This window comes from Somniosus microcephalus, unplaced genomic scaffold, assembly GCF_052327205.1.
Source record: "Somniosus microcephalus isolate GS21.2 unplaced genomic scaffold, FLI_Smic_1.0 unresolved_chr3, whole genome shotgun sequence".
NCBI lineage: Eukaryota > Metazoa > Chordata > Chondrichthyes > Squaliformes > Somniosidae > Somniosus > Somniosus microcephalus.
The window spans coordinates 55346047-55362573 of NW_028225181.1; the positions used below are offsets into that span (position 1 = coordinate 55346047).

The 16527-nt window shown below is 53.3% G+C and overlaps 1 protein-coding gene across 4 annotated transcripts in view; it reads right to left on the reverse strand.

The window, feature by feature from the left end:
• Window positions 1-16527, reverse strand: part of LOC147091459 (uncharacterized) — a 113179-nt gene that overhangs the window by 62500 nt on the left and 34152 nt on the right. For all 4 annotated transcript variants that reach the window (XR_015075214.1, XM_085976803.1, XM_085976804.1 and 1 more), the window contains exons 6-7: window positions 13829-13988; window positions 8062-8220 (exon numbers count right to left, since the gene is read on the reverse strand). Coding sequence is in view for 3 of the 4 variants with exons in the window: in XM_085976803.1 (XP_085832929.1) it covers window positions 8062-8220; window positions 13829-13988 (319 nt within the window). In the remaining variant the exon portion in view is untranslated. The remainder of the gene's footprint in view (window positions 1-8061; window positions 8221-13828; window positions 13989-16527) is intronic.

Sequence of the window (16527 nt, forward strand, 5' to 3'; positions counted from 1 at the left end):
ATCACAAGGTCATCTGTTTTTCTTAGTGGTGTGAGTTGTGGGATAATTATTGGCCCCAGGACACCGAGGAGAACTCCCCCTGATTTTCTTCCAATATTGGCCGTGGGATCTTTTACGTCCACCTGAGAGAGCAGACGGGGCCTCGGTTTAACGTCTCATCTGAAAGACGGCACCTCCGGCAGTGCAGCGCTCCCTCAGTACTGCCCCTCCGACAGTGCGGCACTCCCTCCCATCTTAGACTGGGTATTATGTAACGAGAAAGGATTAATTAACAATCTTGTTGTACGAGGCCCCTTGGGTCGGAGCGGTCATAATATGATAGAATTCTTCATTAAGATGGAGAATGAAGTTGTTGACTCAGAGACTAGGGTCCTGAATTTAAATAAAGGAAACTACGATGGTCTGAGGCGCGAGTTGGGTAGGATTGATTGGGGAATGTCACTCAAAGGGTTGACGGTGGATAGGCAATGGCAAACATTCAAAGACCGCATGGATGAACTACAGAATTTGTTCATCCCAGTTTGGCATAAAAATAAAACAAAAAAGGTGACTCAACCGTGGCTAACAAGGGAAATTAGGGATAGCATAAGATCCAAGGAGAGGACATATAAATTGGCCAGAAAAAGCAGTAAACCTGAGGATTGGGAGCAGTTTAGGATTCAACAAAGGAGGACAAAGGAATTAATTAAGGGGAAAATAGAATATTGTGGGGGAGCCACTAAGGGACTCCGATCAACTGTATATAATTCCCTTTAACAATATGTTGGCTATAGCCTGAGTCTGTATCTTTGTATATACTGTTTGCATGTACAGAGCGCGGTCCCTTTAAGAGCGCGGGCAAACGCGATGACGTCATGCCGTTCATCACGTGACCCCCCCACCGGCGGGAAAAACGTGATCACGTCATGACGCCAGCCACGTGACTGCCCTGGCAGTCCTCGTGGAGCCTCCGAGCTGACTAGGCCGGTATTCGTAGTTCTCTTGCATTTGTTTGTTAAACTCAGTTAGTTTTACATTAAACATCGTTTGTTTGATCGCCTGAGTCGACCTCAGTCTCGTTAGGAACTAGACATTCCTACACTGGTGACCCCGACTTTTGCAAATGGTTTTTGCAGAAGGAACGAAGCATGGAAACAAACGCCGTTACATTGCAGCTACCGCAATTCTGAGAGCAACAAGCGACCTCGTGGTTCATCCAGGTTGAAGCCCAGTTTGCCCTACGGAACATCGTTGCGGATCAGACCCGTTACTTCTACGTGGTCTCCGCACTCGACAGCGCCACCGCCTCGCGGATCGTCAGCCTGCTTGAGAACCCCCCGGACGACCGCAAGTATGAAACACTCAAGGCGCGGTTGTTACAGGTCTTCGGGCTCACAAAGTCGGAGCGCGCCCGCTGACTGCTCACTACGCCTGGCCTCAGGGACTCCAAGCCGTCTGAGCTCATGAGCCAAATGCTCACGCTCCTTGGCTCCGAACCGGAATGCTTTCTCTTTAGGGAGCTATTCCTCAGTCAGTTACCGGAACAAGTACAATCTGCCCTGGCCAGGTCCGAGGTCACAGACTGCGCAGCGCTTGCTGCCGAAGCGGACAAGATTTTCGCGGTGACGCAGCAGTACTGCGCGGCCACGAGGCGCCCACCTCCCACAGATGCCGCCCTGGCTCCTCAACCCGTGGGGCTATGCTGCTACCACGCCCATTTTGGCGCCAAAGCAAGATGTTGCCGCCCTCCCTGCAGCTTCTCGCCCAAAACAAAAAAACAACGACAGCAACTCTGCCGAAAGAGGAACGGGTCTAACGGGTGCCCCGCGGCTACGATGACAATCGGAAATTCTGGCAAGCTGATGTTCATCACCGATTCCATCTCTGGTCGGCGATTCTGGCGCACAGTGCAGCATTATACCCGCGTCCGCTATTGATGTTCAAACTGGGAAGCACGGCCTCTCACTCGAAGCGGCTAATGGCAGAGCTATCCAGACCTTCGGCAAACGGCGGGTCCAGGTGTGCTTCGGCGGCCAGCGATTTGTTTGGGAATTTGTTACGGCCAGGGTTTCACAAGCCATCCTTGGCGCGGATTTCCTGTGCGCCAACGGCCTCCTGGTCGATGTGCGGAAGCGGCGGCTGATCAACGCGGCCACATTTCACTCTATTCCTTGCCATCGTGGTAACACCATGTCGCGCACCGTCTCCTGCGCTTTCCCAGCTCCGGACGAGTTCGCTCGCCGGCTCTGTGAATTTCCGGACCTGACCAAACCTACGTTCTCCTCTACGGCCACGAAGCATGGTGTGGAACACCACATCACTACCACCGGCCCCCCGGTCCACGCGCGGGCCCGGCGCCTCGAACCCAGCAAGCTGGTGGTCGCGAAGGCGGAGTTCGCTCCGATGGAATGCCTGGGGATTATTCGCTGGTCCAATAGTCCCTGGTCTTCGCCTCTCCACATAGTACCGAAACCCGGCGGCGGATGGCGGCCATGCAGCGACTATCGGCGACTTAACGACGATACCACTCCTGATCGATACCCGATCCCCCACATTCAGGATTTCTCTGCCCATTTGGCTGGGAACACCGTGTTTTCCAAGGTGGATCTGGTCCGAGGCTACCACCAGGTTCCGGTACACCTGCAGGATGTGCAGAAGACCGCCGTCATCACCCCATTTGGCCTTTTGAATTTTTGAGGATGCCTTTTGGGTTGAAGAACGCTGCCCAGGCCTTCCAGCGCCTCATGGACTCCGTGCTGCGGGACCTCAAGTTCCTTTTCGTCGATTTAGACGACATCCTCGTGGCCAGTCGAAATAAGGAGGAACACTTCGCGCACCTACGCACCCTCTTTCGTCGCCGCAGCCAACACGGTCTGATTCTCAACCCGGCCAAGTGTCAGTTTGGTCTGCCCCACATTGATTTCCTGGGACATCGCATCACATCGGAGGGAGCGGTGCCTTTGCAAGCAAAGGTAGAGGCGGTGACATCCTTTCCGTGCCCGCAGACCATCAAGGCCCTGCAGGAGTTCCTCGGAATGGTAACCGCTTCGTGCCTAAGGCAGCTCTGCTCATGCAGCCCCTGTATGAGGCCCTCAAGAGCAAGTCTGGCAAGGATCCGGTAAGCTGGACGGTCGACATGGACCGGGCGTTCGTTGACACAAAAAACGCCCTCGCCAACGCGACCATGCTGGCGCACCCGCTGCCCTCACCACCGACGCGTCAGACTACGCCATCGGCGCAGTGCAGGAACAGTGGGTAAATGGAACGTGGCAACCGCTGGCGTTCGTCAGCCGTCAACTACGGCGAAACGAGCGGAAGGACAGTACCTTCGACCGGGAGTTGCTGGCTCTTTTTCTGGCCATCCGCCATTTCCGGTTCTTGCTGGAAGGATGTCCTTTCACTGCTTTTGTAGACCATAAGCCACTAACGTTCGCTATGGCCAAGACCGCCGAACCGTGGTCAGCCCGACAACAATGTCAGCTAACGTTTATCTCTGAATTCACTACTGATATTCAGAACGTGGCCGGTAAAGACAACCTGGTGGTGGATTGCCTCTCCCACGCGACCGTTCAGGCAGTCCAGCTCGGCATCGACTATGCCCTCATGGCTGCGAATCAAGCCTCGAATCCAGAGGTGCAAGCTTACCGAACCAGCCCCTCTAGCCTCCAAGCAGCCGACATCAAATTCCACGCCGCAGGCACCACGCTACTTTGCGACGTCTCCATGGGAGCTCCTCGCCCTATCGTGCTGGTAGCCTGGCGCCGCAAAGTGTTTGGCGCCATACACGGGTTGTCACACCCTGGCATGAAGGCCTTGCAAAGGCTGATGTTGTCCAAGTTCGTTTGGCGGGGCATGCACATGGATGTTCGCGACTGGGCCAACACCTGTGTGGTCTGCCAAAAGGCCAAGGTGCAGCGTCACGTCAAAGCTCCATTGGCCACCTTCGCTGTTCCGGAGCGACGGTTCGATCACGTGAATGTGGACCTGGTGGGGCCACTTCCACCTTCTCATGGGTTTACAGATATCCTTACGATGGTAGACCGCACCACTAGATGGCCAGAGGCAGTTCCCTTGTCATCCACCACTTCGGCAGATGTAGCCAGGGCATTCATCTCCTCTTGGGTCGCCCGTTTCGGGGTACCGGCGGACATCTCTTCTGATCGTGGACCGCACTTTTCCTCTGAGCTCTGGAACGCAGTGGCTCAGGGGCTCGGCATCAAGCTACATCGCACCACAGCCCACCACCCACAGGCGAACGGCCTGTGCGAACGGTTCCACAGGTCGCTCAAAGCCGCACTGAGGGCCAGCCTTCAAGGTGCTGGATGGGTGGACAGGCTACCATGGGTCCTGTTGGGTCTTCGCACGGCACCCAAGGAAGATCTTTGCTCGTCCTCGGCAGAGCTCGTCTATGGCCAGCCGCTACGCGTACCAGGGGATTGCCTTCCGACTCCAACAGAGCCATGGTCCGCATCCAATCAACTCATCAGCCACCAGGAGGCAGCCAGGTGTTTCGCACCGGTACCAACGTCGCATCACGGCTTTCAGAGCTCCCACGTCCCAGCAGAGCTGAAGAACGCCGAATATATGCTCATCCGCCACGACGCTCATCGGGATCCGCTCAAGGCCCCTTACACTGGTCCTTCCCGCATGCTAGAGCCGGGAAACAAAACTTTCTCGGTGGATATCGGAGGTAAACCGGACCACATTTCGGTTGACCAGTTGAAGCCGGCACACTTGGACCTTGACCGCCCGGTCGAGACCGCACAGCCGCCAAAACGTGGCCAACCGCCCACAGTCGCCGTGCCAGATCAAGCGCAACCGCCCGCCAGCCCGCCCGCCGTCCAGCAGCTTCCACTTCAAGTGTACAGAAGTCGCTCTGACAGGCTTGTCAGGCCTCCTCGCCATTTCACTTTGTCTGTTAAAGACAATTCTGGGGGGGCGCATGTGGCGGAGCCACTAAGGGACTCCGATCAACTGTATATAATTCCCTTTAACAATATGTTGGCTACAGCCTGAGTCTGTATCTTTGTATATACTGTTTGCATGTACAGAGCGCGGTCCCTTTAAGAGCGCGGGCAAACGCGATGACGTCACGCCGTTCATCACGTGACCCCCCCACCGGCGGGAAAACGTGATGACGTCATGACGCCAGCCACGTGACTGCCCTGGCAGTCCTCGTGGAGCCTCCGGGAAGCTGACGAGACCGGTATTCATAGTTCTCTTGCATTTGTTTGTTAAACTCAGTTAGTTTTACATTAAACATCGTTTGTTTGATCGCCTGAGTCGACCTCAGTCTCTTGATAGGAACTAAACATTCCTACAATATGAGAGTAAGCTTGCAGGGAATATAAAAACTGACTGTAAAAGCTTTTATAGATATGTGAAGAGAAAAAGATTGGTGAAGTCAAGCGTAGGTCCCTTGCAGTCAGAATCAGGGGAATTTATAATGGGGAACAAAGAAATGGCTGACCAATTAAATACATATTTTGGTTCTGTCTTCACAAAGGAGGACACAAATAATCTCCCAGAGATGTCGGGGAACATAGGGTCTGATGAAAGGGAGGAACTGAAAGAAATCAGTATTTGTAGGGAAATGGTGTTAGGGAAATTGATGGGATTGAAGGCCGATAAATCCCCAGGGCCTGATAATCTACATCCGAGGGTACTTAAGGAAGTGGCCCTAGAAATAGTAGATGCATTACTCGTCATCTTCCAACATTCGATGGAATCTGGAACAGTACCCATGGATTGGAGGGTAGCTAATGTTACCCCACTATTCAAAAAAGGTGGTAGAGAGAAAACAGGGAATTACAGACCGGTAAGCCTGACATCGGTAGTGGGGAAAATGCTAGAGTCCATTATAAAAGATGTAATATCAGAGCAGTTGGAAAACAGTGACAGGATCAGACAAAGTCAACATGGATTTACAAAGGGTAAATCGTGCTTGACTAATCTACTGGAATTTTTTGAGGATGTAACTGGTAAAATAGATAAGGGAGAACCAGTGGATGTGGTGTATTTGGACTTTCAGAAGGCTTTCAATAAGGTCCCGCATAAGAGATTAGCGTGTAAAGTTAAGGCACATGGGATTGGGGGCAAGGTACTGACTTGGATAAAGAACTGGTTGGCAGACAAAAAGCAAAGAGTTGGAATAAACGGGTCTTTTTCCGAGTGGCAGGCAGTGACTAGTGGGGTACCGCAGGGATCGGTCCTAGGACCCCAGCTATTCACAATATATATTAATGATCTAGACGAGGGAACTAGATGTAATATCTGCAAATTTGCAGATGACACAAAGCTGGGTGGGCGAGTGTGCTGTGAGGAGGATGCCGAGAAACTCCAGGATGATTTGGACAGGTTGGGTGATTGGGCAGAAGCATGGCAGATGCAATATAATGTGGATAAATGTGAGGTTATCCACTTTGGTGGCAAAAACAGGAAGGCAGATTATTATCTGAATGGCAATAGATTGGGAGAAGGGGAAGTGCAACGAGACCTGGGTGTCCTTGTGCACCAGTCGCTGAAGGTAAGCATGCAGTTGCAGCAGGCGGTTAAGAAGGTAAATGGTATGTTGGCCTTCGTAGCGAGAGGGTTTGAGTACAGGAACAAGGATGTCTTGCTGCAGTTGTACAGGGCCTTGGTGAGGCCACATCTTGAGTATTGTGTGCAGTTTTGGTCGCCTTATCTGAGGAAGGATGTTCTTGCCATGGAGGGAGTGCAGCGAAGATTCACCAGACTGATACCTGGGATGGCAGGAATGACGTATGAGGAGAGATTGGGTCGATTGGGCTTGTACTCGCTGGAGTTTAAAAGAATGAGAGGGGATCTCATCAAAACTTATAAAATTCTAACAGGACTAGACAGACTAGACGCAGGAAGGATGTTCCCGATGGCGGGGGAGTCCAGAACCAGGGGTCACAGACTAAGGATAAGGGGTAGGCCATTTAGGACAGAAATTAGGAGGAATTTCTTCACCCAGAGAGTGGTGAACCTGTGGAATTCTCTACCACAGAAGGCAGTAGAGGCCAATTCATTAAATATATTCAAGAAGGAGTTGGATATATTTCTCAAGGCTAAAGGGATCAAGGGGTATGGGGAGAAAGCAGGGACCGGGTACTGAATTTGGATGATCAGCCATGATCGCATTGAATGGCGGAGCAGGCTCGAGGGGCCGAATGGCCTACTCCTGCTCCTATCTTCTATGTTCCATGTTTCTAGAACTGCCCCTTCGACAGTGCAGCACTCCCTCAGTACTGCCCCTCCAACAGTGCAGCACTCCCTCAGTACTGACCCTCCGACAGTGCAGCGCTCCCTCAGTACTGCCCCTCTGACAGTGCAGCACTCCCTCAGTACTGCCCCTCCGACAGTGCAGCGCTCCCTCAGTACTGACCCTCCGACAGTGCAGCGCTCCCTCAGTACTGCCCTTCCGACAGTGCAGGGCTCCCTCAGTACTGACCCTCCGACAGTGCAGCGCTCCCTCAGTACTGCCCTTCCGACAGTGCAGGGCTCCCTCAGTACTGACCCTCCGACAGTGCAGCGCTCCCTCAGTACTGACCCTCCGACAGTGCAACGCTCCCTCAGTACTGCCCCTCCGACAGTGCGGCGCTTAAGTAAAGAACACAGAACTTGCATTGTGATAGCGCCTTTCACGACCTCAGGACAACCCAAAGCAGACCTTTTGAAGTATGGTCACTGTTGTAATGTGGGAAATGCGGCAGCCAATTTGCGCACAGCAAGGTCCCACAAACAGTAATGTGATCATGACCGGATCACCTGTTTTAGTGCTGTTGGTTTAGGGATAAATACTGGTGAGATGTCTGATTGATGGAATATAATGACCATGCACGTGGAGGCAAAATGGGCCCTAAGGCAGAAAGAACAGGAAGATCCCACGTTCAATCTCTGGTAAAAGTGTGATTGGCTAGAAACAGACAAGGGCCGCATTTTTGGACTCAGTGCCCACTGGGCTGGATCAGGAGGCCTTGCGTGGGGTGAGGTGGTGGTGGGTGGTGGGGGGTTGGCCAGCAACCTGACCGATTCCGTGTTGGCTATTCGCCCAGGGAAGGCGTCGCCGCTGCCTACCTGCTGCTGCGCGGTCTCGCACTGGGCGTCCATTTCCAGAACCTTCCGCTTGAGCCCGGCGACTTCCAACCGCAGCTCCTGTTCCCGGATTTCCGAGCAGGTCCGGAGGTTGGCCAGGTCCTGGGAACTGCGGGAGAGCTCGCTCTCCAAGGTCTTCAACTGCGGGGAGAGTCGGAGAAAAATGGAGGGGTGAAGAACAAAATGGTGAAGAGAGAGTGAGAGGAAAACTCCTCATCGCAACACAAGGAAACAGGGGAACAACACCAAGGCGGAACAAGGGAGGACCATTCATCCCATGGACACTCTCCCCCATCATGGACTCTACCCACCCATTCAATCCCCTCCCACAGCCCATGGACACTCTCCCCCATCATGGACTCTACCCACCCATTTAATCTCCTCCCACAGCCCGTGTATACTCTCCCCTATCATGGACTCCACCCACCCAGTTAATCTCCTCCCACAGCCCATGTACACTCTCCCCTATCATGGACTCTACCCACCCATTCAACCTCCTCCCACAGCCCATGTACACTCTCCCCTATCATGGACTCTACCCACCCAGTTAATCTCCTCCCACAGCCCGTGTATACTCTCCCCTATCATGGACTCTACCCACCCAGTTAATCTCCTCCCACAGCCCATGTACACTCTCCCCTATCATGGACTCTACCCACCCATTCAACCTCCTCCCACAGCCCATGTACACTCTCCCCTATCATGGACTCTACCCACCCAGTTAATCTCCTCCCACAGCCCATGTACACTCTCCCCTATCATGGACTCTACCCACCCAGTTAATCTCCTCCCACAGCCCACGTACACTCTCCCCTATCATGGACTCTACCCACCCATTTAATCTCCTCCCACAATCCATGTACACTCTCCCCTATCATGGACTCTACCCACCCATTCAATCTCCTCCCACAGCCCATGTACACTCTCCCCTATCATGGACTCTACCCACCCATTTAATCTCCTCCCACAGCCCATGTACACTCTCCCCTATCATGGACTCTACCCACCCATTCAATCTCCTCCCACAGCCCATGTACACTCTCCCCTATCATGGACTCTACCCACCCATTTAATCTCCTCCCACAGCCCATGTGCACTCTCCTCTATCATGGACTCTACCCACCCATTTAATCTCCTCCCACAGCCCATGTACACTCTCCCCTATCACGGACTCTACCCACCCATTCAATCTCCTCCCACAGCCCATATACACTCTCCCCTATCATGGACTCTACCCACCCATTCAGTCTCCTCCCACAGCCCGTGTACACTCTCCCCTATCATGGACTCTACCCACCCATTTAATCTCCTCCCACAGCCCATGGACACTCTCCCCTATCATGGACTCTACCCACCCATTCAATCTTCACCCACAGCCCACGGACACTCTCCCCTATCATGGACTCTACCCACCATTCAATTTCCTCCACAGCCCATGTACACTCTCCCCTATCATGGACTCTACCCACCCATTCAATCTCCTCCACAGCCCATGTACACTCTCCCCTATCATGGGCTCTACCCACCCATTCAATCTCCTCCCACAGCCCATGTACACTCTCCCCTATCATGGACTCTACCCACCCATTCAATCTCCTCCCACAGCCCATGTACACTCTCCCCTATCATGGACTCTACCCACCCATTCAATCTCCTCCCACAGCCCATGTACACTCTCCCCTATCATGGACTCTACCCACCCATTTAATCTCCTCCCACAGCCCATGTACACTCTCCCCTATCATGGACTCTACCCACCCATTTAATCTCCTCCCACAATCCATGTACACTCTCCCCTATCACGGACTCTACCCACCCATTCAATCTCCTCCCACAGCCCATATACACTCTCCCCTATCATGGACTCTACCCACCCATTCAGTCTCCTCCCACAGCCCGTGTACACTCTCCCCTATCATGGACTCTACCCACCCATTTAATCTCCTCCCACAGCCCATGGACACTCTCCCCTATCATGGACTCTACCCACCCATTCAATCTTCACCCACAGCCCACGGACACTCTCCCCTATCATGGACTCTACCCACCATTCAATTTCCACCACAGCCCGTGTACACTCTCCCCTATCATGGACTCTACCCACCCATTCAATCTCCTCCACAGCCCATGTACACTCGCCCCTATCATGGACTCTACCCACCCATTTAATCTCCTCCCACAGCCCATGTACACTCTCCCCTATCACAGACTCTACCCACCCATTTAATCTCCTCCCACAGCCCATGTACACTCTCCCCTATCATGGACTCTACCCACCCATTTAATCTCCTCCCACAGCCCATGTACACTCTCCCCTATCATGGACTCTACCCACCCATTTAATCTCCTCCCACAGCCCATGCACACTCTCCCCTATCATGGACTCCACCCACCCATTCAATCTCCTCCCACAGCCCATGGACACTCTCCCCTATCATGGACTCTACCCACCCATTTAATCTCCTCCCACAGCCCATGGACACTCTCCCCTATCATGGACTCTACCCACCCATTTAATCTCCTCCCACAGCCCATGGACACTCTCCCCTATCATGGGCTCTACCCACCCATTTAATCTCCTCCCACAGCCCATGTACACTCTCCCCTATCATGGACTCTACCCACCCAATCAATCTCCTCCCACAGCCCATGTACACTCTCCCCTATCATGGACTCTACCCACCCAATCAATCTCCTCCCACAGCCCATGTACACTCTCCCCTATCATGGACTCTACCCACCCATTTAATCTCCTCCCACAGCCCATGTACACTCTCCCCTATCATGGACTCTACCCACCCATTTAATCTCCTCCCACAGCCCGTGTACACTCTCCCCTATCATGGACTCTACCCACCCATTTAATCTCATCCACAGCCCATGTACTCTCTCCCCTATCGTGGACTCTACCCACCCATTTAATGTCCTCCCACAGCCCATGTACACTCTCCCCTATCATGGACTCTACCCACCCATTTAATCTCCTCCCACAGCACGTGTACACTCTCCCTTATCATGGACTCTACCCACCCATTTAATCACCTCCCACAGCCCATGTACACTCTCCCCTATCATGGACTCTACCCACCCATTTAATCTCCTCCCACAGCCCATGTGCACTCTCCCCTATCATGGACTCTACCCACCCATTTAATGTCCTCCCACAGCCCATGTACACTCTCCCCTATCACGGACTCTACCCACCCATTCAATCTCCTCCCACAGCCCATATACACTCTCCCCTATCATGGACTCTACCCACCCATTCAGTCTCCTCCCACAGCCCGTGTACACTCTCCCCTATCATGGACTCTACCCACCCATTTAATCTCCTCCCACAGCCCATGGACACTCTCCCCTATCATGGACTCTACCCACCATTCAATTTCCACCACAGCCCATGTACACTCTCCCCTATCATGGACTCTACCCACCCATTCAATCTCCTCCACAGCCCATGTACACTCGCCCCTATCATGGACTCTACCCACCCATTTAATCTCCTCCCACAGCCCATGTACACTCTCCCCTATCACAGACTCTACCCACCCATTTAATCTCCTCCCACAGCCCATGTACACTCTCCCCTATCATGGACTCTACCCACCCATTTAATCTCCTCCCACAGCCCATGTACACTCTCCCCTATCATGGACTCTACCCACCCATTTAATCTCCTCCCACAGCCCATGCACACTCTCCCCTATCATGGACTCCACCCACCCATTCAATCTCCTCCCACAGCCCATGGACACTCTCCCCTATCATGGACTCTACCCACCCATTTAATCTCCTCCCACAGCCCATGGACACTCTCCCCTATCATGGACTCTACCCACCCATTTAATCTCCTCCCACAGCCCATGGACACTCTCCCCTATCATGGGCTCTACCCACCCATTTAATCTCCTCCCACAGCCCATGTACACTCTCCCCTATCATGGACTCTACCCACCCAATCAATCTCCTCCCACAGCCCATGTACACTCTCCCCTATCATGGACTCTACCCACCCATTTAATCTCCTCCCACAGCCCATGTACACTCTCCCCTATCATGGACTCTACCCACCCATTTAATCTCCTCCCACAGCCCGTGTACACTCTCCCCTATCATGGACTCTACCCACCCATTTAATCTCATCCACAGCCCATGTACTCTCTCCCCTATCGTGGACTCTACCCACCCATTTAATGTCCTCCCACAGCCCATGTACACTCTCCCCTATCATGGACTCTACCCACCCATTTAATCTCCTCCCACAGCACGTGTACACTCTCCCTTATCATGGACTCTACCCACCCATTTAATCACCTCCCACAGCCCATGTACACTCTCCCCTATCATGGACTCTACCCACCCATTTAATCTCCTCCCACAGCCCATGTGCACTCTCCCCTATCATGGACTCTACCCACCCATTTAATGTCCTCCCACAGCCCATGTACACTCTCCCCTATCATGGACTCTACCCAACCATTTAATGTCCTCCCACAGCCCATGTACACTCTCCCCTATCATGGACTCTACCCACCCATTTAATCTCCTCCCACAGGCCATGGACACTGTCCCCTATCATGGACTCTACCCACCCATTTAATCTCCTCCCACAGCCCATGTACACTCTCCCCTATCATGGACTCTACCCACCCATTTAATGTCCTCCCACAGCCCATGTACACTCTCCCCTATCATGGACTCTACCCACCCATTTAATCTCCTCACACAGCCCATGGACACTCTCCCCTATCATGGACTCTACCCACCCATTTAATCTCCTCCCACAGCCCGTGTACACTCTCCCCTATCATGGACTCTACCCACCCATTTAATCTCCTCCCACAGCCCCTGTACACTCTCCCCTGTCATGGACTCTACCCACCCATTTAATCTCCTCCCACAGCCCATGAACACTCTCCAATATCATGGACTCTACCCACCCATTTAATCTCCTCCCACAGCCCATGCACACTCTCCCCTATCATGGACTCTACCCACCCATTTAATCTCCTCCCACAGCCCATGCACACTCTACCCTATCATGGACTCTACCCACCCATTTAATCTCCTCCCACAGCCCGTGTACACTCTTCCCTATCATGGACTCTACCCACCCATTTAATCCCCTCCCACAGCCCATGGACACTCTCCCCTATCATGGACTCTCCCCACCCATTTAATCTCCTCCCACAGCCCATGTACACTCGCCCCTATCATGGACTCTACCCGCCCATTTAATCTCCTCCCACAGCCCATGTACACTCTCCCCTATCATGGACTCTACCCACCCATTTAATCTCCTCCCACAGCCCATGTACACTCTCCCCTATCATGGGCTCTAACCACCCAATCAATCTCCTCCCACAGCCCATGTACACTCTCCCCTATCATGGACTCTATCCACCCATTCAATCTCCTCCCACAGCCCATGGACGCTCTCCCCTATCATGGACTCTACCCACCCATTTAATCCCCTCCCACAGCCCATGGACACTCTCCCCTATCATGGACTCTACCCACCCATTTAATCTCCTCCCACAGCCCATGTACACTCTCCCCTATCATGGACTCTACCCACCCATTTAATCTCCTCCCACAGCCCATGTACACTCTCCCCTATCATGGAGTCTACCCACCCATTTAATCTCCTCCCACAGCCCATGTACACTCTCCCCTATCATGGACTCTGCCCACCCATTTATTGAACCCGATGGTGGGAGGGGGCGGGTGGAGGGGTGAAAGGTCGTACCTGCCGGTGAAGCTCCTGAATTTCCCGCCGACCTTCCAACCTTGACCTCTCGACCTCACGCAGGCTGCTGCGCAGCTCGGCCGCCTCCGCTTGGCTGGTGGCCCGGCTCTCCTCCAGAACCCCGATCTTCGAGTCCTTCTCCTCGCTGGCCAGCTTCAAGCTGAAGACGACAAGATCAGGGGATTGCTGAGCTCCCTCGAAAAACCTTTCCCCTCTCCCCAAGGGGCCAACACCCCCCCACCTCATGATGGGTGGGCGTGTGTGCTGTGAGGAGGATGCCGAGAAACTCCAGTACGATTTGGACACGTTGGGTGATTGGGCAGATGCATGGCAGATGCAAGATAACGTGGATAAAGGCGAGGTTATCCACTTTGATGGCAAAAACAGGAAGACAGATTATTATCTGAACGGCAATAGATTGGGAAAAGGGGAAGTGCAACGAGACCTGGGTGTCCTTGTGCACCAGTCACTGAAGGTAAGCATGCAGGTGCAGTAGGCGGTTAAGAAGGCAAATGGTATGTTGGCCTTCGTAGCAAGAGGGTTCGAATACAGGAACAAGGATGTCTTGCTGCAGTTGTACAGGGCCTTGGTGAGACCACACCTTGAGTATTGTGTGCAGTTTTGGTCGCCTTATCTGAGGAAGGATGTTCTTGCCATGGAGGGAGTGCAGCGAAGATTCACCAGGCTGATACCTGGGATGGCAGGAATGATGTATGAGGAGAGATTGGGTCGATTGGGCTTATACTCGCTGGAGTTTAGAAGAATGAGAGGGGATCTCATTGAAACTTATAAAATTCTAACAGGACTAGACAGACTAGATGCAGGAAGGATGTTCCTGATGGCGGGGGAGTCCAGAACCAGGGGTCACAGTCTAAGGATAAGGGGTAAGCCATTTAGGACTGAGATGAGGAGGAATTTCTTCACCCAGAGAGTGGTGAACCTGTGGAATTCTCTACCACAGAAGGCAGTTGAGGCCAATTCATTAAATATATTCAAGAAGGAGTTGAATATATTTCTCAAGGCTAAAGGGATCAAGGGACCAGCCATATAAATACTGTGGCTACAAGAGCAGGCCAGAGGCTGGGAATTCTGCAGCGAGCGTCTCACCTCCTGACTCCCCAAAGCCTTTCCACCATCTACAAGGCACAAGTCAGGAGTGTGATGGAATACTCTCCACTTGCCTGGATGAGTGCAGCTCCAACAACACTCAAGAAGCTCGACACCATTCAGGATAAAGCAGCCCGCTTGATTGGCACCCCATCCACCAGCTTAAACATTCGCTCCCTCCACCACCGGCGCACTGTGGCTGCAGTGTGTACCATCTACAAGATGCACTGCAGCAACTCGCCAAAGCTCCTTCAACAGCACCTTCCAAACCCGCGACCTCTACCACTTAGAAGGACAAGGGCAGCAGACGCATGGGAACATCACCACCTACAAGTTCCCCTCCAAGCCACACACCATCCTGACTTGGACCTGTATCGCCGTTCCTTCACTGTCGCTGGGCCAAAATCCTGGAACCCCCTTCCTAACAGCATTGTGGGTGTACCTGCACCATATGGACTGCAGCGATTCAAGAAGGCGGCTCATCACCATCTTCTCGAGGGCAATTAGGGATGGGCACTACATGCAGGCCTAGCCAGCGACACCCACATCCCATCAATGAAGAAAAAAATAAAAAATATGGGGAGAAAGCAGGGACCGGGTACTGAATTTGGATGATCAGCCATGATCTCATTGAATGGCGGAGCAGGCTCGAGGGGCCGAATGGCCTACTCCTGCTCCTATCTTCTATGTTTCTATGTTTCTATGATGGGAATCCCCCCTCCTCTCCTCACCCCCAAGTCCCATCTCCCTCCCACACCAGGCGTGAGCTCGAACGATGAAAGACCGCGGCAGATATCCGGCTGCAGTGGCATCACCATCAGCAGCGGGGAGCCGCGTGGGGCAACCCACATTCCCCCCCCGCCCCCCCTTAACCAATCAGGTCTCTACGTGATGAGGTATAAGATGTGCCAGGGTTATGGGGAAAGAACAATGGAGGGAGCTGTTTCAAAGGATGGGCCGAATGGCCTCCTTCTGTGCTTCGTGGTTGGGTCAATCGATTGATATATTCCTTTTTGGATGATTTCAGTGGCTACAAGGAAGGCAAACTTTGTATAGAGCAGCAGTGATACTCGCCCTGCTGTATGCCTCAGAGACATGGACCATGTACAGCAGGCACCTCCAAGCACTGGAGAGGTACCACCAACGCTGCCTCGGCAAGATCCTGCAAATCCATTGGCAGGATAGGCGCACCAACGTCAGTGTTCTCGCTCATCCCCAGCATCGAAGCTTTGACCACGCTCGATCAGCTCCGATGGACGGGTCACATTGTCCGCATGCCCGATACGAGACTCCCAAAACAAGCGCTCTACTCGGAGCTCCGACACGGCAAGAGAGACCCAGGTGGGCAGAGGAAACGCTTCAAGGACACCCTCAAAGCCTCCTTGGAAAAAGTGCAACATCCCCCACCGGCACCTGGGAACCCCTGGCCCAAGACCGCACAATGTGGAGGAGAAGCATCCGGGAAGGCGCCGAACACCTCGAGTCTCTTCGCCGGGAGCAAGCGGAAGCCAAGCGCAGGCAGTGCACGTCAACCCAAGCACCCCACCCACCCGCCCCTTCAACCACCGTCTGCCCCACCTGTGACAGAGACT